Source organism: Xiphophorus hellerii, chromosome 10 (genome assembly GCF_003331165.1).
Source record: "Xiphophorus hellerii strain 12219 chromosome 10, Xiphophorus_hellerii-4.1, whole genome shotgun sequence".
NCBI lineage: Eukaryota > Metazoa > Chordata > Actinopteri > Cyprinodontiformes > Poeciliidae > Xiphophorus > Xiphophorus hellerii.
The window spans coordinates 5,385,216-5,408,404 of NC_045681.1; the positions used below are offsets into that span (position 1 = coordinate 5,385,216).

At 36.6% G+C, this 23,189-nt stretch overlaps 1 protein-coding gene across 1 annotated transcript; it reads left to right on the forward strand.

The window, feature by feature from the left end:
• Positions 1–247: 247 nt before the first annotated feature.
• fra10ac1 (FRA10A associated CGG repeat 1) lies at positions 248–21,328 on the forward strand. Its single transcript, XM_032574630.1, has 14 exons — positions 248–344; positions 3,417–3,496; positions 3,687–3,779; positions 4,248–4,293; positions 5,627–5,703; positions 5,902–5,985; positions 6,157–6,241; positions 7,050–7,095; positions 16,174–16,287; positions 18,982–19,024; positions 19,361–19,491; positions 19,637–19,690; positions 20,694–20,778; positions 21,168–21,328. Exons 1-14 carry the CDS (start codon positions 327–329, stop codon positions 21,208–21,210), a joined length of 999 nt encoding a protein of 332 aa, XP_032430521.1. The 5' UTR covers positions 248–326; the 3' UTR covers positions 21,211–21,328.
• The last annotated feature ends 1,861 nt before the right edge of the window (positions 21,329–23,189 follow it).

Sequence of the window (23,189 nt, forward strand, 5' to 3'; positions counted from 1 at the left end):
ATTTATTCATTTTAAAGAAAATAAATATTTTTTATTTAAATAAATAAAATAATGTCTATTTTTGTTTATTTTCAACTAACTAACTAAAATAATAATAATAATAATAATAATAATAATAATAATAATAATAATAATAATAATAATAATAATAATAATATGTTGTTAATCTTTATTTCTCGTTTTCTTTTCTAATTAATTACATTTTTTGTGTTGGAACGAGATATGACGTCATAATCACGCGATTTCTCTGAAACGTCATCCTCCATCGACGATCTTTTCACATTGTAAACATTTGCACAGGGATCAGAAACGGAGCACAGAAACTCATGGAGAATCTTGTGAAGGTAAAGTATAAAAAATACAAATCGAAAGCCTTTGTTTTTAAAACAAGTCTGAAACTGATTTACTGCTCTGCGCCTGTGTTGTTTGTGTGTTAGCATGGAGCATTAGCTTCTTACTGTGTGTTACCTACCTCTATAAGAGTTTACTCTTTCATTTGAGTCAAACTGTCACAAAATAACACATTTCGGGAGCTATTTTGCTTGCATCCAATTCAAACAAATACACTCAGACATCGTCTTTGTAAATTCAGGATAACGTGACGCCACAACGTAATAGCAGTATTTCTGTTGTAGCTGTTTTCGTGGTCATAAGGATTCTGAATAGTGTGATACAATGCCAAAACCTCTCTCTTCCTGTCAGAGAGAGACCTACTAAAAACACCTTTAAGTGGAACATCACTAGATTTCCAGTGATGTGAGCAAAAAACTTAAGTTTTTTAGAAACATAAACTTGTTAAGTTTTTTGCTCACATTAAATTATAAACAAGTTGAATAACATTGATTTACTTCTTACCAACTTGCAACTAAATATATTTTGGTTCTCAGTAAGAGTAAGCCAATAAGTAAACAGTAATAATTGTTAAGCAATTGCTATTTCAAATAAAATAATATTTTATTGGGAAAGGTTGTCACGTTATCAAAGACACACACATGCACACACTAATACCAAAGGAAACTTTAGAGAGACCATTTAATTTAGCCCTACATATAAGCATGTTTAGATAATGTCAAATACCTGTGAAGGGAACTTAGAAATGTATTTATTTCGCTATTTGATTTCAGGATTTTGTGGAAAAAAAAAATATAAAAATTCTCCCTCTTTTAGTTTTGCTAATTTAGACAAATAGTTTCATATTACTTGAAGTTAGACAAATATATAAAGTAATACATAAAGTAAAACACATGCACTTTTTATCAATTCATAACCACATCCTGATGCCATCAATTCATGTCCACACTTTGCTTTCCCTTCCTACTTTATTTTGTCCCCATGTACTTACTTTTTGTGTATCAGTTTTACATGGTAAGTAAGTATTTTGAAAACAGAGAGATCTACAATGCAGAGACCCCATATTATATGGAGAGCCATTTCAGCCAAAATTAAATAAATAAATATATATACAGGGAAAATAAATTAGAAAAATAAATAAATATATCGTTATAGCTGGGTATATGAGTAATTGGCGTCTTTATTCCCATTTATATTTATTCATTTATACAATTATTTATTCCCAGATTATTTCTGCCTGGGCTTTTTTCATTTCCCTATTTTTCTTTTTCATTTATCCTTTTCCATTTTCCTTTTTTCATGTATCAGTTTTTCTCCAGAACTGGGAAAAAAGGTAAATAAATATATGCTCCACACAAAAAATAAAGTCATGAATCATAACACTATTTTCTAATGAAGTTGCTGAGCTTCAGCTCCCTGATAAGCCGGTGGTAGGTCACCATCTTTCTTGAAGCAAAGTATGGTGTGATGCTAACTAACCAATTGGAGAAGTTGTTAGTTAGATTGTTAGTTAGTTAGTTAAATTGATGACCCTGCCCCTCCTCATTAGCATATATTTATTTACCTTTTTTTCCCAATTCTGGGGAAAAACTAAATGAAAAAAGGAACATTTAAAAAGAATAAATGAAAAAGAATGAATGAAAATGGAAAATTTAAAAAGAATAAATGAAAATGGAAAATTGGAAAGGGACACATGAAAAAAGAATAAATGAAAAAAAGGGATAAATTGATAAATGAAAAAGAGATAAATGAAAAATAGTTAAATAAAAAATTGATAAATTAAGAAATGAAAAGGGGATAAATTGATAAATGAAAGAGATCAATGAAAAATAGGTAAATGGAAAAGCAACAAATGAAAAATAGAGAAATGAAAATGGGAAAATGAAAACAGATAAATGAAAATAAAAAAATGGAAAAGGATAAATGAAAAAGAAAAATAGGGAAATTAAAGAAGCCCAGGCAGAAATAATCTGGGAATAAATAAATGTATAAATGAATAAATATAAATGGGAATAAAGATGCCAATTACTCATTTATTTATTTATTTTACCCATTTATTTATTTATTTATGTTTCTCATTTATTGATTTATTTATTTTCCCTATATATTTATTTATTTATTTAATTTTGGGTGAAATGGCTCTCCATAATATCATTCCTATTAAAGTAATGCTGCTTTAAAACTGTAATGGGCACGCAATGAGCAACAAGTCTGTAAGGTAGCTGGTTGCAGGCTGGCTACAGGAGCAGCTAGCCCAGCTAGCCTACCACGTAATATCAGTTTGCTGTATTTACATTGCTCTGTAAAGAGCAGAACAGCAACAAGGACTAAAACTTAATAAAGCACAGGTTCTCTATTTTTCCTAAATTGTTTATCAAATTAAGATAATAAATAACTGTTACGCAGAACATAATTATAACTGTGATAATCAGTATGCCATTATTTTTGCAGTTTTCTAGTAATCTTTAAGCATGTTGGTAAATTGTTGTAAATGAAAGCAATTAGATCAAATTATACAATTTGATTTTCACATTTTCAATTTTTGTGTAATAACCTTTAGACCATGTGAAATCATTTTGACACAAATAATGTAAACCTGAAGTGGTGGTCTCAGTCTGTAATTTACAGACTGAGACCACCACATAATACAGAAGCTAAGGAGGATATTAGTACCAAAACAAAGGCACAGAAATCTGGAATAATCTTTGACAAAACAGTTGAAGCAGCAATTATAGCAAATAATTGTTTTTGTATTGACAGCAGAATTGAAAATTCTTTGAGGAATCATACCCAGAAAGGAAAAGAGTCTCCAAGCCTTCTGTAAATCATTGTGAATGTTCTTCATGCTGCAGCTCAGATCATTGAATGCACCATAGCTTTACATTACCGTATTTTGAACAAGACAATCAACAGCACAACCAGCTGGTTTGGAAGGGAAAGACAACTACTTCACCTCCTGATCGGATCAAGATGCAAATAATTCTGAACAGGATTGCTGGTTGTCTATTTGAAATATTCACGACTCTTAAAATTGTATTTTTGTGTATTATGTGTGATATCAACAGATTCATGGAGCTGGTGGCTATGACTCCGACTTCAGTGATGATGATGGAGAGGGAGACTCCTCGGAGAACGCGAGAGAGAGGTAAAATGAAACCCTGAAGAGTTGAATTGTGTGCTCATTGTGCTCAGTGAAGCATAGAAATGGTTTCTCTATTCAAATTTCAGAGGTTAACCATGCATCTGTTATATTCCTATAGTGTTCTGAACAGATACATGTTTTATTTACCATCTTTCTGTTTATCCGCCTTACATTCGGTGTTCATGTTTGACAGGAAACGTGAGGCGGAAATCTTACAGAAGCCATTCGAAAAAGGTCAGCACTCCAAGGTGGCTCACCGTAGTTTACACTCCTGTGAAGTGGACAGGTACTGTACTGCTGCCGGGGAACAATAAAACTTCTTCTGATGTGTGTTAGATTTTTTTATTTCCAAAAATTTTTTCTCAAGTTCCTGCATTTCATAGAATGAAAATCCAGGTATAGAGTAGAGTTTTACAGATTTTTGCCTTTTCATGATGAATGAGGTAATAAACATGAGCGAAATTCAATTTTATACTTCCATATAGAGATTTATTCCTTGTAGAAGTCCCCATTTCCCTCTTATTGACTTGAAAAAATCCCCCCAAAACCCCAGAAAAATTACAAATATAATCTTTGAATTTGGTGCTCATCTTTCAAGCCAGGTTTGTGGAAAATGATCCATGTAATACTGCATTTAAAGAGTCATTATTAGAATTTATTCTTCTGAAAGTACAGCCTTTCCCGTTAATCCACCATGCCATAGAAATGTTGCTCAGAGTAAATTTATTTTAATGTTGAAATCTCTGTTTTTTAGAGAGGAAGCCAGAAACAGAAGAGCCCATCTGATTTCAATGAATGCTGTATCCTTTTCTGAATTACACGGCCCTTGAACCTTTTTCACATTATACCTTAGAACATCTACAAACTTCAGGGGATTTTGGTTGATTTTTCAGTGGTAGAACAACAGAAAGTAACTAAGAATGAACTGATAATGAAGGTGTTTTTGAGCAGGTGTTTTTCTTATGGAACTGATAACGGAGGTCTGAAAGGAGATGGTTTTCTTCTCCTTTCCACCGAAACTCCTCTGAACTGGGTTGGATTTAGAGACATATGTATCAATTAAACAGAAATGGGAGGAACTGAAAGAAACTCCCTACATGGGAGAAAACTGGGTGGAAGGCACTGTGTTTGTGACTGAAAAGATATAAAAAGAGAACTGTTTGTTTTACTTCTTCTTCCTTCTTTCTTCCTTTCCTTGTCTCACAAGCTGATTAGCGTATGAGAGAAGAAAATGTTTTATTTAGAAAATCTGTCTTTAGATTTTCTGAATAAATTATATCTAAAGACAGATGCGCATTTCTCTGATTGATTCAGTGTATATCCCTTTATCAAAACGGAAAAGAATTTTCCTAAACAATACTTTACTTTTGAGTAACTATCTGAAAAGATGGATCATGAATTTGTACTTAGCCTCGATGTATGTCACTATCAGCTTTGCACGTCTTGAAGTTTTAAAAGTTTTGCCTGTTTTTCTTAGCAAAATTGCTAAAGCTCAGTCAGGTTGGATGGAGAGCTTTTGTGATCATCAGTTTTCAAGTCTTGCCACAGTCCATCAACAGGGAATGGCCATGAAGGTCACACCGCAGTGCATTCTGAGTACCTGGCAGTGGAAATGCAGAGAATATTGGCACAGATAAAATAGAGAAAGAGCATTCGAGAGACACAGAGGGACAGGAAATGGTGAGAAATTGTGAGAAGGACAGCTTTTTTCATGACAGGGTTTAGAAAGAGCTTTAAACTTCCCAATATTTTTGCACATGACATATCTGCTGTGTTCCTTTGTCTTCATGATGTTTGTTCACCAATGTTCTCTCTTAAACATTTGTGGCTTTCAAAGTCTAGCTGTATTTATAATAAAATTGCATTAAACACACCCATTTACTAATTAGGTCTCTTCTGAAGAAAACTGGTTGCTCTGAATTTTAATTAGAGCTTACACAGGGCTTAATAGAGATATATTTTTTCTCTTTTAATATAATTTGGAAGGAAGAGCTAATATTTTCCTTCTTTTGTTTGTAAAATGTGACTTATTTCATGTATTTGACTACATTAAAAGCCATGAAAGGAAGTTTGAAAATTGACAGTTTTTGCCAAGAAATGTCTGAACAATTGATCCTAAATAAACACTTCCAGTTTGAGCGGCACAAGAAGTTTGTCGGTGACTACATTTTGTATTACGGTGGACAGATGGCCGACTTCAGACGCTCAGTGTGAGTATTCTGCCTTTCTCCTCGAAAATCTGACCCATGACCCTCATGGCTGAATTTGTTTTCTGTATAACGCCATTGGAGATAGAGATGCGTTGTCATGATCCAGCTAAATACTTTGTTACAGTCGGTGACAGAGATCACTTCTCCCCAGTTATCGGCACTTAAAATCTTCCTCATTTGGCCTGCTGTTTATTTCAGAGCTAAAGACAAGACCGATCTGGACGTGCTGCGTGAAAATCACCGCTTCCTCTGGAGGGATGAGGATGAGGGTGACATGACATGGTGATTCATCAACGTCAGCTGCTCATATTTGAAACTTTATTGCTTCCAACGCTCACCTCACATTTGAAAAATGCATTCAGGGTCTCAAATGTCTTCACTTGCATGTGTATGAGATGAGCCTGTTTATCAGCCTGTTTATCACTTTTAGTCAACTTCTGACTTCTTTTAAAGGGAAAAAGAAATTGCCAAGAAGTATTACGACAAGCTGTTTAAGGAGTACTGTATTGCGGATCTCAGCAGGTACAAGGAGAACAAGGTGAGCTAAATACATTTTTATGATAGTTGGTCCCTTTTTTAAATTTTCTGAATAAAAAACTCTCCATACACTAGATGTCTCACTTCTGTGAGACATGGCAGAGTAATCAATTGTTTGACTCTGCCCTAGTTTCTTGAAGGATTCCATTAGATAATTGTCCCAGTGGTGATATAAAGTGTGAAGGTTAATATTTGCTTACTGACACTAATCTCCATCATAACTGGCCCACTGTTGAAAGAGGTTGGTGGCATGATGGGATTTTTGGGACTGTGTGGTGTCTATTTAAAAAACTGGCAGTTCAGTTTGTTTAACCCGTCACTTTGTTAATAATAGATATACTATTTCCCCGCTTAAAGATCTTTTTTTTCCAGATTTTTGCTTTGTTTCAAGCAGTGATAACCTGAGTAAAACATTTTAAAAATATACTTTTATTTATTAAGTAGGGAAAAAAAACTATCCGAATCAACCTGCCAATGTGTAAAATGTCAAATTGTTGTCAAAATGAATTAACTGCGATTAGTCAGATTTTCTAGAGAGCTGCGTTTAATTCCATTAAAAACACCCAGTCCTGATTACTTCCAGAGTTGTAAAATCAACAAATTATTTGATTAGGGTCCATCTGAGAACGTGAAGTAGACAATCATATGTGATAGCCCAGACAGTGTGGTCTATCACACAGGATGTGATAGTCTGGTCCAGAGAAATTCCAGAAGAGATGAAAAACAACATCAATGATCTTGGTGTGTCTGAAAAACGGTTAGAAGAATAACATGAATAACGCTGATGACTTTTTATCTCTGTCCAACAGTTCGGATTTCGCTGGCGAACAGAAAATGAAGTTGTTTCTGGAAAAGGTATGTGTCACTCCCTAATTACCCTACTGTAAAGTTGCTGTGTTTTTTTCTTCAGCTTTTCTCCCCCCCTTATGGATAGCTAAGCCCATAATCCTTGTCTTTATTAGCAGAAAATCCCTGATGTAAACACAGTCTTCTTCACTTTTAGTTGCCCTTTTGCAAGCTGCACATTTCAAGTTAGTAGGATAGTTCTGGAACTTGGCTTTCACTCATATAGTAAAATTAAATGTTTTATTCTTAATATTTTAACATATTCTACATTTACCATTTTGAGAAAGGGTTCATTTTATTTAATACTAACTGATTTTAAATATGCTAAACAGTAACATTTAGTACTTTTTTGACCATAATACATGACAGGAAGTTTACAAATGTATCCACTAGATGGGGACAGAGATAAAGACTCTTTGCTCATTACTTAATACAATAATGTTTCTTAAGAAGTTTCCCTTCTCTAGAGACTTAGACTAGAGACTTTATTTAGTTTTACACTTACATGAATATACTATAGAATATTCATTGTTTTTCTCTGTTTTGTTTCTTTTACTCTTTCCTTACCTCACCTTCAGAGGATGCTCGAATCCCCTTGATATTTTGACTCATTCAAAACACTTTAGTGCTCTGTTTATGCCTCTCATCTTCATCCTCCCTCTGTTCTGTTGAGACAGTTTTGGAAGAGCTTTGATGATTGCTCTCTATTATTTGTTGAGGATTAGTGCCACACCTCCTCTCCTCCGTGTGGCAGTGACTGATATTTATAGATTTTACCGGGAAGGACAGTATCTGCAGCTTAGTGAGGGTACACCTGCTTCGACAGCTCATTGATGTGCTGGGAGACATATTCATTTCATATTTTAATAATATCTCTGCCAAGACGGGAGGTACGTTCTCTGTATTTGCCAGCATGTTTATGCATAAACTGCCTTGTACTCTGGAGCATTTTCAAATAAAGAAGGGAGTTTACTTTAGTGGGGATCCAATGCAATATATTTCCAGCAGCTAAAAAAGGACACCGACTTTATCTTAGGAGTTTCTAGTTCTCTTATGTTTACACCCCCGCAGCACCACAAACATAAAGTGTGTCTGAGAAGGCTGACTAAGCCAATATATTGTTCCAGATTAAGACTGTGTAATCCTGGTCTCTGACAGTTCATCCCCTGTTGCAGTACTCTACAGGAAGCGGGATTAGATGGGTCAGATGCGCTTCACTTCAAGTGTCACCCTTTGATTTGTGTGCTAATAATTCCCGGTGGGTCAAACTGAACCGCTGCTGGAAACACGGCACTCTCGCCTGTGAAATCAATACCAAACTTGACTCTGTAGAGCAGATATAGAATTCCCGTTTAGTTTTGTTATATCCAATTATTTACATGAGGTTTAAATAAGTAATAGTAAGTAATAAGTAATCGAATTGGTGCAAAAATTAATCAGCAAGAAGATGTGTTTGATTTTCAGCAATTCTACGTGGACTACGTGTTGTTAGTCCCAGCTCACGTGTAATAGAAGTGACATAACCAAACTAGATCTCTGTTTACAGATAGGTTTTAAAGGGCTGAACTGTTCCCCTGTTAAACTGACCTTTCATATACTCATAAGGTCCACGCACTTTGGCTCTGCTGCAAACGTTTTTGTTCAAATAAAGGGGTTATGTTCCTGTTAGGTCATGTCCACCACACTCCATCCAATAAGGTGATTTGCCAGAACACTTAGCCTTCCTTTCATGGCTGCGGTGTGATGTAAGGTCAAGGAGTCAGACGTCCTTTCAGGCTTTCTTTATATATCTTGTTTAAAACTGCAGAAAATTATTCGATTATGTCACACTCTATTTGAACAAGTTTGAAATTCCTCTTTCTTTTCAAGAGATGTTCTGTAAATATTTTACCATTACAGAATGACTTAACTCAGACTGTGGGGGGTTTAATGAGGTAGGTTGTTCCATATCAATACAATTAATTCAACTTATTTGTTTATTTCCTTGTTGTCTTGATAAGTTGTTTTGGGGGGTTATTTCGAATACCGTAGTTTTACGGAATTGCAAAAAATTTATCTTTTGCCTCCCCCTCTCCTATTTCGAACAGAAACTTCCACTTACAAAAACAAACGACCCTCGCTGGTGAGCGTGGTTTAGAAAATATAAAAAGTATATTGTCCAGTTTGAATTATGGCCTGCCTGACAGATTATATGTAAAAGAAAAAGTAATGTCTGAATAAATCTAAAGGTGAAACTTTGATATTATTATTTAAAGAAAAAAAGTATTTTGTTTTAATTAATTTTGGATTTATGACAAATTAAGTGCAATAAAGTACCTTGTTAACTTTCCCTATATAAAAAAAATCTAAATAAATATATTAATTAAATGCTAAGCTCTCCTGTTATGACACTATTAGAACACTAGGTGGCACTTAATAAGTGCAGTGTGTAATTTATCATTTAGTGGTGCCCCTGGTGCAATCAATTTAACAGCTTTTCTTTTAAACTACCAGGTGCAGCAAGGAATTGTGATTTAATGACCTTAGGGTTTGCCATATTTTATCTCATTAGTGCTGTATTTTCACCGTTCACTCTTCACTGCTGCTCCATATCAGGAAACCCAAACCCACTCTGTATTGTTGACTTAAAACAATCTGGCAAGCCTTCAATATTCATCACATCATTAATGGCAAATATTCTTTGCATTTCTTTGGCGTGGAGAGCCTTAAGCTATGTTCTCTACTTCAGAACGCAATGAAAACACATTTATTCATCCCCTCTGGAGTATTGGTCATGTTTTTCTTAAAGTATGTAAAGTCACACGACAAACTGTAATCTTGTTGATTTGATATTTTCATTTGTGTTTACTGGAACAACCTTTGCTTTTAACAAGTCCTTCATATATTACTTCTTTAGTTTTTTTGCTTGGCTAAGAGCGGTGCTAAATTAAATTACCCTCAAGATTGATGAAAACTTAATGGATTTGTTTTGGCTCTCCATTTACAAAAAGTATTGGTGCTCTCATTACGTTCATTTTCACTTATCAGTGTCTGATTGCTAAATAAGTCCATGACAAAATAATTTTGTTAAACATCACTTTTCCTTCCAATAAAACATGTTGATTAAACTTTAACACATTGAATGAGGATGTTAAATATTATAGCAGAGGTGCAAGACGCTTTGTCTCCCTCCTTTAAGCTGCGAGAACAAACACTCTTTGTATTTGTTTTTATCTCAGAGGAGTCGCTGTACTGTAATAGCTACACGGCCTTTTAGAGCTATTTTACAAATATCACCATGTCCAAGGGCAGCGAGGCAACGTCACTGTCTTCTCTTCTTCCTGCAAAGAAGAAATTCACAGAGGGTGTGATGTTTGTTTGCCCTCGAAATCAGCTTCTTTTTTTTCTATACTCTAATCCTTTATTTTTTTCTTTTCAACTTTATCTGGGATTTTTGACATCAAACACCTTTCTTAGCAGTTTGCTGACACGGTAGTGTCGCCACTCTGGTGGAGATATTTGCCTGCAGCAGATAGGCCCCACTGGCATTTAGCTGACTTGTTTGTGAAAAAGCTTGTGTGCAACTGACACTGGCTTTTGTGTTTTTGCTCAGATTTCCAGTTTGTCTTGCAATTCATTTATGCTGGAGCAGATGTTCAGCTGCAGTGCTGCATTCCTGGTCCTGTTTTTCAGTTGGTTTTTTTTTCCTCTGGTATAAATTACACTTCAGTGTAGCTGTCAGCAGGAGGTCAGAGGGCAGCAGTAGATGATGTTAAGCTGCTTGTACGTGGGTAACCCCAGATGAAATGGGGAATGGTCTCTGCTTGTGTAACATCTTGGAAGAAAAATGGTCTCTACATTCTTAAAGAGCAGGAATGAGACTTGACACACCTCTGTATCTTCTGGGGGAATAACATTTTTAACTGGAGCATGCCAACTTTAGCTTTTTCACATTTTGTCACGTTGCAGCCACTGACTTCAATGGATTTTATTTGGACTGACTACAAATGCTTATCACATCAGATTTGCCTTTATGGAAAACAGGAGAAAACATGTGTCATTTCCCTTCTTCAAAATTATGTACTACTTTGTTTTGGTCCTCCACATGAAATCACTACTTCAAAAAAAAAGGAGTTTCTGATTGCAACTTGAGAAAATGTCAAAGAATTTCAGGAATAGTGTTATTTCTGAAGGTTATTTTTACCTTTTTACTGTCGTATGTCTTGAATTTTCTTAAATTGTTCTAATATATGAGGTTGATAGAGGGCATTTAGAACTTTCTCAGTAGTTTATCTCTTCTGACTTCATTTTGCCAGAAAACTCATAAAAGGAGGAGTTTTCTGGCAGTTTCCTTTAAGTTCCTGTTGAAGTAAAATGAAAGTGGCAAACCAATTTATAGGTGAAATAATCAGTTCCTCTGCTTTAAATAATGTGTTTAGCCAGGTCTTTGTTCCATGGAGTGTTTGTACTTCATAATTAGCGATACCCTGCTGGGCTCTGTGTTGCCAGACTGAATAGATCAGTTGCAATGTATCTATTAAATGTGATTTATAAATGACAGCTCCCAGCTCCCGGGCTTTAATCTCAGGGACAAACCGTCTAGTATTTTCTGTTTATCTGTGATTGTGTGCTGTCAGATCTTTATTTCTTAATGGAAAAGCGATCAGACAAAAGAAATGGATGCAATACAGGTAATCTCAGTGGTGTCTGACGCTGTTTGCTCAGCAAAACAGAGTGAATTTTTGACACTTTCAAACCATAAAGTGCACAGAGAACGCATCTGGGTCAAGTGGGTTAGCAGTTCCTTGTGTTGTTGTCGGGTTTTAGAAGTTTATGTGTGCACATCGAGGAAAATCAGCTCCTCACAGGCCAGCAGCAGGAGCTGAGAAGAGTGTCGGGTAGCGTTGTGATGACCAGCCATTTGAAGAGCAGCTCCACATTTTAGAAAATTTGCCTACATCTACATTTCGCAGAAAGTTTGTTGATGACATATTTACATCTATCATGTCTCGGTTAAAATCCCTGGGGTATTTCTGACTACTATAATAAACTTTTTTCCCCCCCGAACATGCTCTGGATCTGTTCCGGAGTTTTTCCCAGCAGAACATGCCTGAAAAATCTCTGAAGGGAGGAACTCAGGGAGCATCCTGATCAGATGTTGGAACTAGATCAACTGAGCAGCCTCGAGAAGTCCTGTTGGCAGTTTGTCACAAGCCATGTAGAGAGTCACAGCTAGCATGTGGAAGAAGGTGCACTTGTTGGATGAGACCAAAGTTAAAATTCTTTGGATAATAGGCAAATCCCTATGTCTGGAAGGATAATGTTGCAAATTATACTGAACAAAGGATCTTGGTTGTGTCACTTGGTGGTGGCAGCATCATGCGGTCATGGATAGTTTTCTACAGCAGGGGCAGGAAGGTTGATCAGAATTGATGGGAAATGGATGAAAGACAATTCAAAACTTGGGGTGGGCGGTTCACTTTTCCTGCAGGACAACGACCCTAAACATAGTGCCAGAGCTTCAGTGGAAGAGAGGGCGTTACAGTGAGCACTATTCACTGTTTGATATTCACAAATTCATCTATTTGAAAATGCAGCTTGGGAAACTGAAATACCAAGACACAATACTACTTGACATAGCATTAGCTGTCATTTGCAAGGTAGCCAATCGAGGAGATTCCCTTGGCTCTGATTGAGAACTGTACATGTTAGCTTCTGTCTTAGAGCTAAGGCAGTTTCCACTCTGGGCATTAATGCATATTAAGATACATTTGATGTTTGAACTGTTATTATAGGCAGTCATAAGTGTTTTTAGAGAGGTCGCAAGTATTTGTGGATTTTAGCTCTATATACCCCAAAAGACTTTCAGCTGCAATTTCAGTAGATAGTATTTGCTGATGCTGCTTGAATGTATGCAATACATCCCATGGTTCTTTGGTGAAAGAAAACATAAAAGCATGAATCATTTCCCTTCCTCTTCACAAATATGCTCTACTTTGTGTTGGTCCTTCACATAAATCTGTGAACAAGGTCGTAAGAAGGATCTGACTGAGATCAACTTCAGATGGATTCTGAAAATCCCAGAGTCTAGTTTCAGCTTAGATGTTTAAAGAAAAAAATGTTCCTGTCTATGTATTGCATATTTACAAGATGCTTGCAGAGGTTCAATGTAAGACTATTCAAACTGTGTGATGTGTAAGAAATCTCCTGCTGGAACATCTCTCTGCTGATGAGGTTAATTGGCAGCAGGTCAGTAACATAATTAAAGATAAAAGGAGCATCCCACAGAGGCTTTTAGACATAAAGATGGGTAGACCTCACCTCTGTTGGAGAGAGTATGTGAGAAGGTGTTTAATCAGTTTAAAAGATAAAATAAACAAAATATACAACAAAACTTTTTAGATTTCCCAGTTTGTTTGGATGGTAAACCAGAAAAAAATCTCTATTTCTGGTCATCTGATGAGCAGGACTGAAACCCAACACTGCCTGTAATGTTCAGGGCTTTTAGCCAGCGTCAGATTAAGAGTCTGCTTAAAATCCACTGTGAGTTTGCCAAATGATCTTAATACGTAGATCTAATAAAACCAAAGCTTCTTCTGGAAGTGCCTCTGGCTGTCTTAAAAGTTATCAATGATGAAATTGAAGCAGAGCATAAAAACTCTCCAAATGTCCACTGGGTCAAAATCCAAACGCGTTAAAAATTAAATGCTTTCCTTTTTTACCTTCTTATTTATTGCAGATAATATTTTTGTTTATCTGAACTATATAGATGCTCTTTTTTCTCAGAAAGCAAAAGTAATTAAATAAACAAATTGCTCTGTGTCAGTTGTTATGTAAGATACAAAAATGATTTCACATGAGTCATGAGTATCTGAGAGTGATTTTAAAAATGAATACCCACTGACTCAGGCCTCAACTCTTTGACTTTATCCAGTGACCGTTAATCATGCAGCCATCTGTCCTGCAGTAAATGTCTGTCTTGATCTCAAGCCGCTGGCTGGTGGCATAATTAGTCATTGACGTAAGAGGGAAGGAGTTTCCCCTCTTAACGGGCTTTACTTAGCCAACCTGTTGTCAGTTTCAGTTTTTTTTTTTGTAGACCCATGTGAGGCTTACCTGACCTTAAGTGTGGGAATAGTTGAGGCACGTCAACAAACCACAATAGACGTTGTTTATCTTATCTTTCTATTATTTCAGTGGGCATTTAAAAAGAAGTTAAAGCAGAAATGCCCCTTTGTGCCGTTTAAAAAGAAACCCTCAAACCACATAAAAGCGACTAAATTGGTACATTTTATTTTTCACATGAGACATTGTAGCGCCCAGGGCCTGGAGGCTGACAGAACTAAGCGAACAATTCTGGCCTTGATTATATTTTAGTTTTTGGCATTTATGCTGTAAAAGAAATTGTCTGGACACAGATTTAATATGAATTTTACTCTGCCAGAGTTGAGGTTGTGTGTACCTTGGGTGGGGGTCAAACTTGCACTGGTGTGCCCTTTGAATATATGATATTCTTTTATATTCAACACTGAGCTAATGCTGCAGGGAGTTGGAACTTATTCAACGGCAGTTTGTCGCACAAGAAATGCTTTTGTGATCTTTTCTTTAGCTATAAACATCACTGTTTATGTACATACATTAGATATTTATTAGGATTTTATATGCATAATAAAGATTTGAAGACACCACGGACAAATTCCCAGTTTATTGCAAATGTTAGAGTTAATGGGCAGGACAGCATACCAATGTCTCTAGGTGGAAGTTGTTATTGACACTAATTTGACAGTGTGATGGGATGACTGCTTTAATTTGAATTGATGATGCAAAACCAGAAAGTTCTTTTTAAATTGCTTTAGGGAGTTATTTGTCATAAGGAAGGTTCTGGTAAAAAGTTTAACAATAAAGTTTATCTCGGGGAAAAACAGTGGCTCTGGGTAATGATGTGAGGACAAATCTTACAGAAAAAGTTGTTTGCCTGATTCATAAACTTTACTTGAACGTCATTAATTTCAGCTGCTATGCATGCAGCTCCAAGGCAACTGGAGCCCAACACACGGAGCATTAAGCACTGAAAACACCAGAACAGTCTCCATCTCAATGTGAAACTCAGTGGAAGGGGTGGAGACACTCAGATTGGTCAAAGTAAAAAAAAAAAACAGATATTGGACAAAATAATGATCTTTTATGCAATTTTATCCAGTGTGCAAACAAAAATAGGCTCTTATTGGATTTTTGTGTGACATTATTAACTTTCATAATGCATTTCCAGTCATTCTGACCACTCAGAGTGAGATTCCCACTTTTAGACTCGCAAACATTTATACACCAATACACAGATCGGTTTAGAGTAGACATGTGCCAAGTATAGCGTTTGTGTTCTCTCCCCCGATGGCAAATCCTGTAATTGTTGTTACAACCTCGGACCAGAGCCAGACGTCTCTGTTTTTTTTTTTTGTTTGTTGTCTGTTTTTTTTTTTTTAGCTGACGTCACTGCTTCTTAATCTCACACGTGAGTCTGTCTTTTGGCCGCAGCGGCCCGAAGTGGCAGTAGCCAGCGTCACCTCAGCCGATTGTTGAAAGCATCTTGAGCTGCCGCAGGTGAGGGCGAACATCGCTTTTCCCACAGTGGATCCCTTCTTGTCCCAGAGCCAAGAGCGGAGCGCTATGACGCACTCGCTCCTTCTGGTACAATCTGGAGGAACCCCGGAGACCAGATCAGTGCACCTTAAGCTTCTCTAGGGATAATAGGCGGGCTGTGCAGTGGCTAGAGGGTGGCCTTGGGCCATGAAGAGAGATGAAATAAGGGAGTTGAGAAGGAACTTTGTTGATAAGGTGGAAGGAGTGCAGAGATAGGTGAAGAGGGGTGAAAGAATGGTTGACACTTCTGGAGGTTTTGTGTAATCCCCACTTTTCAAATAAAACTTTTATGTCTTTCCTCTGTGAGGTTTTGCTTATTTATTTCCAATTTTTTCCCTGTTGTCCTCTGACTCAATTGATTTTTATGTCTCACTTTGTGCATATTGAAATAAAAAGTCGGCTAATAAGTAGGGAGAAAAAAAATGTGCCTGTAAACTTTTGCAAAGTGCTGTATGTACTTTGATCTTTCAGGTCAGTTCCAGTGTGGGAATAAACACTGTGGAAAAGAGGAAGGCCTGAAAAGCTGGGAGGTGAATTTTGCCTACGTGGAACACGGGGAGAAGAGAAACGCTTTGGTCAAACTCAGTGAGTTTGAAAATCTGTTTTAAATACGTAATTGGGTATGTGTTAACTCAACTCCGTGGCTGATAATGCACCTGTCTATCACCCCCAACCCATAATAACACTCTTCCAGGTGTCACACTGCAGAGAATTGCATTCAAATTACTGTAATTTGTGGATCCGCTAAGTCAGTCAAGCTGAGAATGACAGGCTCTTTTAACGAGCTGAAGTGGCAGGTCACCGCCAAACATAAAATACAAATCTAGTTTTTGCTACATTTGAGTCCAATTTGTGACTGTTTAGAAAAGAAAAAGATTATGCTTCACTGAGAAGACTTCAGAAAAACAGAATGATTGGAGCAAAGCAGCCAAATGGCTTTTTTGAGCAAAATATCCACAGTGACAATAATGTTCAAAAGTTTTAAACCTCATATTCTTTATGCTTTCCTTCTAAGCAGCCAGACTTTGCAGTAACCTTTAGAGGTGCTGTGATCATTCCACTCCTTTGAAGGCTTTTTAAAGTTTTACCTTGGATTTTGGCTGCTTTTTGTTCTGTTTATTCTGTCAAGTCCTTGTACCCAATCATGTTAGCATATATTACAGTGACGATGATGATGTATTCACAGAGAAGAGGTCTAGGGTCAGGGAAAGGGACGCTAACATCTGTGCAGACCTCATACATCCTGGACTCAAATTCCTCGTTTGTGTGCACAGATTTAATGAGTAAAGCTGATTCTGATATTGTCCAGTGCTTGATAGCAAATGACAAAACTCAATAGGTGAGGGAGAAAAGAAGTATCAAGTTAGAACAAAAAAACCTAAGATGAACAGTATCTGAAAGTTGTTTTTAAGTAAAAAATACTTAACAGGAACCAGCCCTAAGAGAGGTTTGACCTCTAAGCGGATCATTATATAGATTCTTGGGGTCAAAGGTATTTATACCCCTTGGCCTTTTTTCAAATGTTGTCAAGTTATAACCACAAACTTCATTGTATTTTATTGGGACCTTATGTGATAAACCAACACAAATATTGTTACAAACAAAATTGATGTCCATTTTTATTCACCCACCTTAACTCTGATAATATCGAATAGTACAAGTTGGGAGCAGTTGCCTGCAGAAGTCACCTAATTCATAGTATATGTGTGACTTGAAGTGAAACCCCGGGCTGCACTCAATAGCAATCAATAAAGTTTTTCACTTTGAAAGTGTCAATGCTGCCACCTTTGTCCATATGTGTCTAGAAAGATGAGAGATGGAAAAAAACAAACGGGAGAAACATTTTCCAGTTCTGTACAACACACAGAAAGAAAGACCGCTAAGTGGGTTAAGTCCTCCACCTTCACCTGTCACCTCCACTCACTCTGCCTGCAGCTAACACTAAGTCAGATAACATTTAGCTTTTCAGACTTGTCTTGTTTGTCTGTTGAACTTGTTATCAGCTTGTATTGTTTGTTGGACATGAAGTAGTTTGTAGTTCAGGGTTTACATGTAAGTTTTATTAAAATGCTATGATAGTGCATCAGTTATAGGTTCACTTGCTAATGAGTTGACACAGGCAATTTGTTTTCAGCATTAACATATGAATATAATATCAATGGTTGTGAAAATGGTCCGAGTTTTACCTCCCTCAAAGTCGTGGTCCAGTCTGGTCTTGGGTTAGGTTGTCTTTGACTACAACACCATGGTTAAATTAGGTTATAAAACAACATCCTCAAAGTGTGTTCAAGCCATCATCTAAAAAAATCTGAACATTTCGAAGAGTTAGAAGGACCTAATCAAAGTTCAGACCTGAACCCAGTTGAGAATCTGTGACAAGACTTCAAAATTGCTAAAAGATGCACTTTTTTTTAAAGAACATTGGGCAAAAACCTTAAGGCCGTAGAAGTTGAAGGCTGATGTAGGCATACTTGCAGCTGTAATTGAAGCCAAAACTGTCCTCTGAAAGAATTGATTTGTGGGGACTGAATACAAATGCACACTTCTCCGAATTTTTGGTGCAAAACATTTGGAAAGCCAGTTATCGTTTTTCTTCTGCTTCACAATTATACAACACTTTGTCCTTTTCTGTCACATAAAATCTCAATAAAATACATCAAAGTTTGAGGGTGTGGTGTGACAGAACCTTGAAAATTTCAAGGGTCATGCATAAATTTACTAGATACTGAACTGAATGCAAATTTTTTGGTCAATATAACTGTAGTTTATTCCACAGGTTAAGGAGCCTTTTATGCCAGAATGATTCATGTTGACTTAAGTGGATTAATAAGTGACCAAAACCAGTCCTTGAAAATGATCAGATACTTCATCAAAAATAAGACAAATAGCAGCCATGATTCAAAAAACCTTAAAAGTCCAACAGATGTTGATCAAGTATAAATCAATCCATCCATTCATCCATCCATCCATTCATCCATCCCTTTATCCGTTTTCTTACACCTTTATCCCATTGGAGTCAGAAGGGGTGCTGGTGCCTATCTCCAGCTGTCAACAGGCGAGCGGTCGCCAGTCCTAAAGTATAAATATTAATTATAATAATTCAGACCACTTTAACTATAACAGGTGGTTTAGGGAGGAGAGAAATTCACTTCTGATAATAAAACAAAGACAATTATCTGTAAATAAATTCCAGATCAAAATGCCAGACATCATCCTTCTACTTAATTTGCATTATAACTACAAAGAGGTCAGCAGTACTGACATTGTTTCTTTTTTTAGGACTGTGTCCTGAATGCTCGTTCAAACTCAACTACCATCACAAGTAAGCCCCCTTACATTTGATCTTTAATATTTTTTAAAAATCTAGGTTATTTGGCTCTCTGAGACACATTTCTGAGAGTGTGGAGAGTGTGCACTTGTCTGCTCAAAGTAGGGCAGACCACCATAGACAGCGAGCACACACAGTGATGCGGTGCTCAGGGGCTTATAAATCGAGCCTCGGCTCATAACTGCTGCCTGAAATTACCAGCGATGTTATGATGACTATCAAAAATAATTAAAAACCAATATCATTTTGCTTTGATTCATTCTGTGTTGCTTTTTGTGCAAGGTTATAGTTTACCATGTTCTATTTTGGTCAATTTGTGCTTCTTTTCAGGAGAAAGGAGGTGAAAGTGAAGAGAAAAAGAAAGATCTCGGAGGAGAACGAAGAACCAACAAAGAAGAAGAAAAAGAAGAGGAGGAAATCCTCCTCTCATTCTAAAAAACACAGACACAAGAAGCAGAAAGGTAACGCTTCTCCACAATCTTCTATAATATTACTTTTCTGGCTGCTATTTAATGAGTCTACCACTCAGAAGCAGCTTTGTTTACTTTTTATTTTACTTTTTTTATTTTATTGAAATTTCATTACTCTTTTTGGCATTTTCCACAGACCGCTCTACCTCCTCCAGCAGTTCGGAGTCAGAGGCACAAAACTCTGATAAAGGTGGTGCACACAACTCCAAATCACACCCACACATCACTTTCACACTGAAAAAAAATAAATCCAATTTTTATCCCCTTCCTTGGACATTTAGATCGCTTTACTTCCAACTTTTTGACTGAAAACATGCTGACAGCTCCTGGAGGCACATAGGTTAACCCTGCTGTTAATGCTAATCGGCTGACAGAGGTTCTGTCTTCTTTTGGCTTTTATTCATTTTTTAAAATGTTTTTATCTCCACTTTTATTTAGTCGTTCGCTGTGAACAGCGTGACATAAGGTGCGCCTCTGCCCCCGTGCGTCTTTGTTTTGTTCCTTGACGGATCACAGGGCAGGGAAGTTGAAAATGTACACGAGGAGCAAACTTCCTTGTTATATAATTTAGCTCAGCATGCTGTGAGAAACATAAACACACACATGCTCCCTGTTTGTATTTGTATTTGAAACTGGTGGTCTTTAGAAATGAGCACCAGACCTTTTTAAGAATATAAGTTGTTCACAGATGCAATTAAGGAGCTAAAGAGGCTGAAGTAGGAAATGCACAACAATAATTAACCTGTTTCAACTCATAGCAAGTTATTTTACTCCAACAGATTCAAGAACCAACTTTTTATTTATTAAACAGCCTTCCTGGAAGATTGCTTAAAGAATCCTCTCACATAGGAAATGACCGCCTTTTGTTCCTAGTGACCTTTGTTTTGGTTTTCTGTTCTTCATTTTTTACTTTGTGACCTTTCACCTTTTCTTCTCTAGTTTTCTACCTACTTTCTTTTTTTTATCCTACCTCTTTTCTTTCCTCTTTACCTTCTTTTTTCCATGTTTCCCCCTGTCTTTTACCTTCCTTTATTCCTTCCTTTCTTCTTTCTTTAATTCTTTAATTCTTTACTTTCTTACTTCCTCTTTTCTTTCCTTCATTCCTTCCATTGATCTTTCTTTCTTTTATATTTTTGCAAAAAAAAAAACACTGTTCACTTTTGATCTTGTTTTCTATTAAACTCTCCTAACAGACAGTGAAGCTGGGAATGAACCAGACAGCCAATCAGAAGCTGACCACTGGCGAGGCCCCGCCCCTGCTGTGGAGGAAAAATCAAGGTGAGGTTAACGGACTAATCTTCATATATTATCTGCCTCTCTAAGCTCTCGAATGTGTGTTTTGGGAATAACACAGCATGTAGCTTATTTAGATGTTTGTCACCGCGCTTTTTTTTAAGCTGTCAGGACAGGTGGGAGGCAAAACCTTTAACCTTCAAGAGCCCTTTTGGAAAAGTTTTCTGCATGTCAACCATTCTACAGTTTCCTGCTCCCTGTCACTCACCATTTGTGCTCTGAATCATTGTTGCAAGCCAACAATCATCTCACCTCATGTAGAGTACAGATGCTCTGCCAGGGTTAATCACAGCCCCCCTATTTGACTGTTTTACGTCAGCACTGAGCATGACAGGAATTGACATGTCTGTGTTTTGGTTGTTTCATCTGTTTAGGGAGGAAGAGTTTGATGACTACTTTGAAGACATGTTTCTTTGAATCTGCTGGTATCAGCGGCAACCCTGCTGTGACTACACTTCCTTTTGTATCCCACTGATATTAAGTATGTTCTATTTGGGTCTTGCGTGCATGAAATAAACATAATGTTTATCCTGCCTCTCCATGTCAGTTTTCTGTTTACATATCTCGGCTTCCTTTGTGCTTCACTCTCCGCACCATCATGATGAGAATAATTGGAAGTGGTTTGAGGCTGTCTGGCTCATAGGATGGTGATGGTTGGATAGCATACTGCTTAGAGGCATGATAAAAGTAGCTGTTTTGTAAAAGTATCCACACCCCTTTATTTTTGATAGCTTTCAGTCATATTTTTCAACATTTTGTCACGTTATAACCACAGTATTCAATTCATTTTAAAATGCACGTATGTATGTAGATTTATATGAGCTAAAGCTTACACAAAAAAAACTTGAAAATCTGACAGAGCAGCAGTGTGAGGGAAATTGCCGTGAAATATTTAGTCTTCTGAAGCTGGTGATAAAACCCAGGAAATTTTAGTCGTCGTTTACAATTTAGCACCTCTTCAGCGCCTGGCACTAACATCAGTTTTGCCTGATCTGATCATGCTGAATACAGATGTGAAACCAAACAAAACAAACTCAATTCAAAAAACACTTTATTGATCCCAAAGGGAAATTAAATATCTACATAAATAATAAATAATGTAACTCATTTAATTAAAACATTGTTGAAATTAAAAAGCTTGAATGGATTAAGACTATAATCAGACTTCAGGCCACTTTGGTCTGTGGGCTTATGGTGACATAAAAGTCCTCGTTTTAGACTCTGAACTTTCCAGTGGCGTGGCACATGTTTGATATGTGACCTTAAATGACTCTCCTCTAGCTGTTACTACCTGGATGCCCTCTAGTTCATAAAAAATATAAACTGCACTTTAAAATGAGGCATTGCTGCCAGATGATTTAAAACAATTTGACAGCTATTTTCAGGTGTGTTATGAAGTATTTTATTGGACTTCCTGTTGAGATAAAAAAAAAAAAATAAAAAATGGGATTATACAACTATTACTTGACTGCCAGCTCACTGTGTGATGTACCTACGCTATTAGAGAATGTGTCGCTAAAATCTGAATGTATTGTAATGACACTCGGGTTTGAAGCTGTTCACTTGTATCTGCAGTTATAAACAAATCCTTGAAATCAGAAATGATGGGCTCATTTAAGCAGCTTACTAACACGGTATAGATTAAAATACTTGACATGCATAACACATGGGAACAGCAATATGATAATGACACAGGTTTTTGTGTAGCTGTTTCCTCCATATGTAGGAGATGACACTTACACGAACATCAAGAAAAAGTTGAGGTTTTTAAAAACCAAGAAAAGTTTCTAAAAGAACAACACACTGGATTGCTAAAAAGGCAAATCAAAACTTGTTTGACTTCAAAAGAACTTTAGGAGGATGCATTCTCTTGACTCAATGTTTTTCTGTGCAGCAGGAACTTCATAAAATAATGAGACAATTTTTTTTAATTCTGCTCCCTCAAAATTCACTGTCAGATGTTTGCAAACATAAAGAAAAAAGATCAAATTCGTTTGTGACTTTGCAAGCAAGTCAGGAGAGCTAATAAACTTAATATGGAGCACATGACAACCAAAAGCAGAGCTTTTCTTAATGACCAGAAATGAGAAAATCGTTGAAAGCTAGTTGTCTTTTAACTGTTCACCAGGAAGAAAAATGCTTACGAATGGAACATTTTGTAAAGAACTATAAACATGAGAGAAATAAGCACATAGAAAATCCCAGAAAAAGTTAAGCTTTCTATTTACTTCAGTCAACAAGTAGGCTGCGGATTAGCTTCAAACATCCCTCAGTCCAAGGGCATACTGAAGTGGTCGGCTCACAAAAAAGGAAACTGCATGGGGCTGTTAGAAGATTATGTGCCGTATCTTAAATAAATACAATTACTTTACCTCTTTGATGCTGCCTATCTTTTC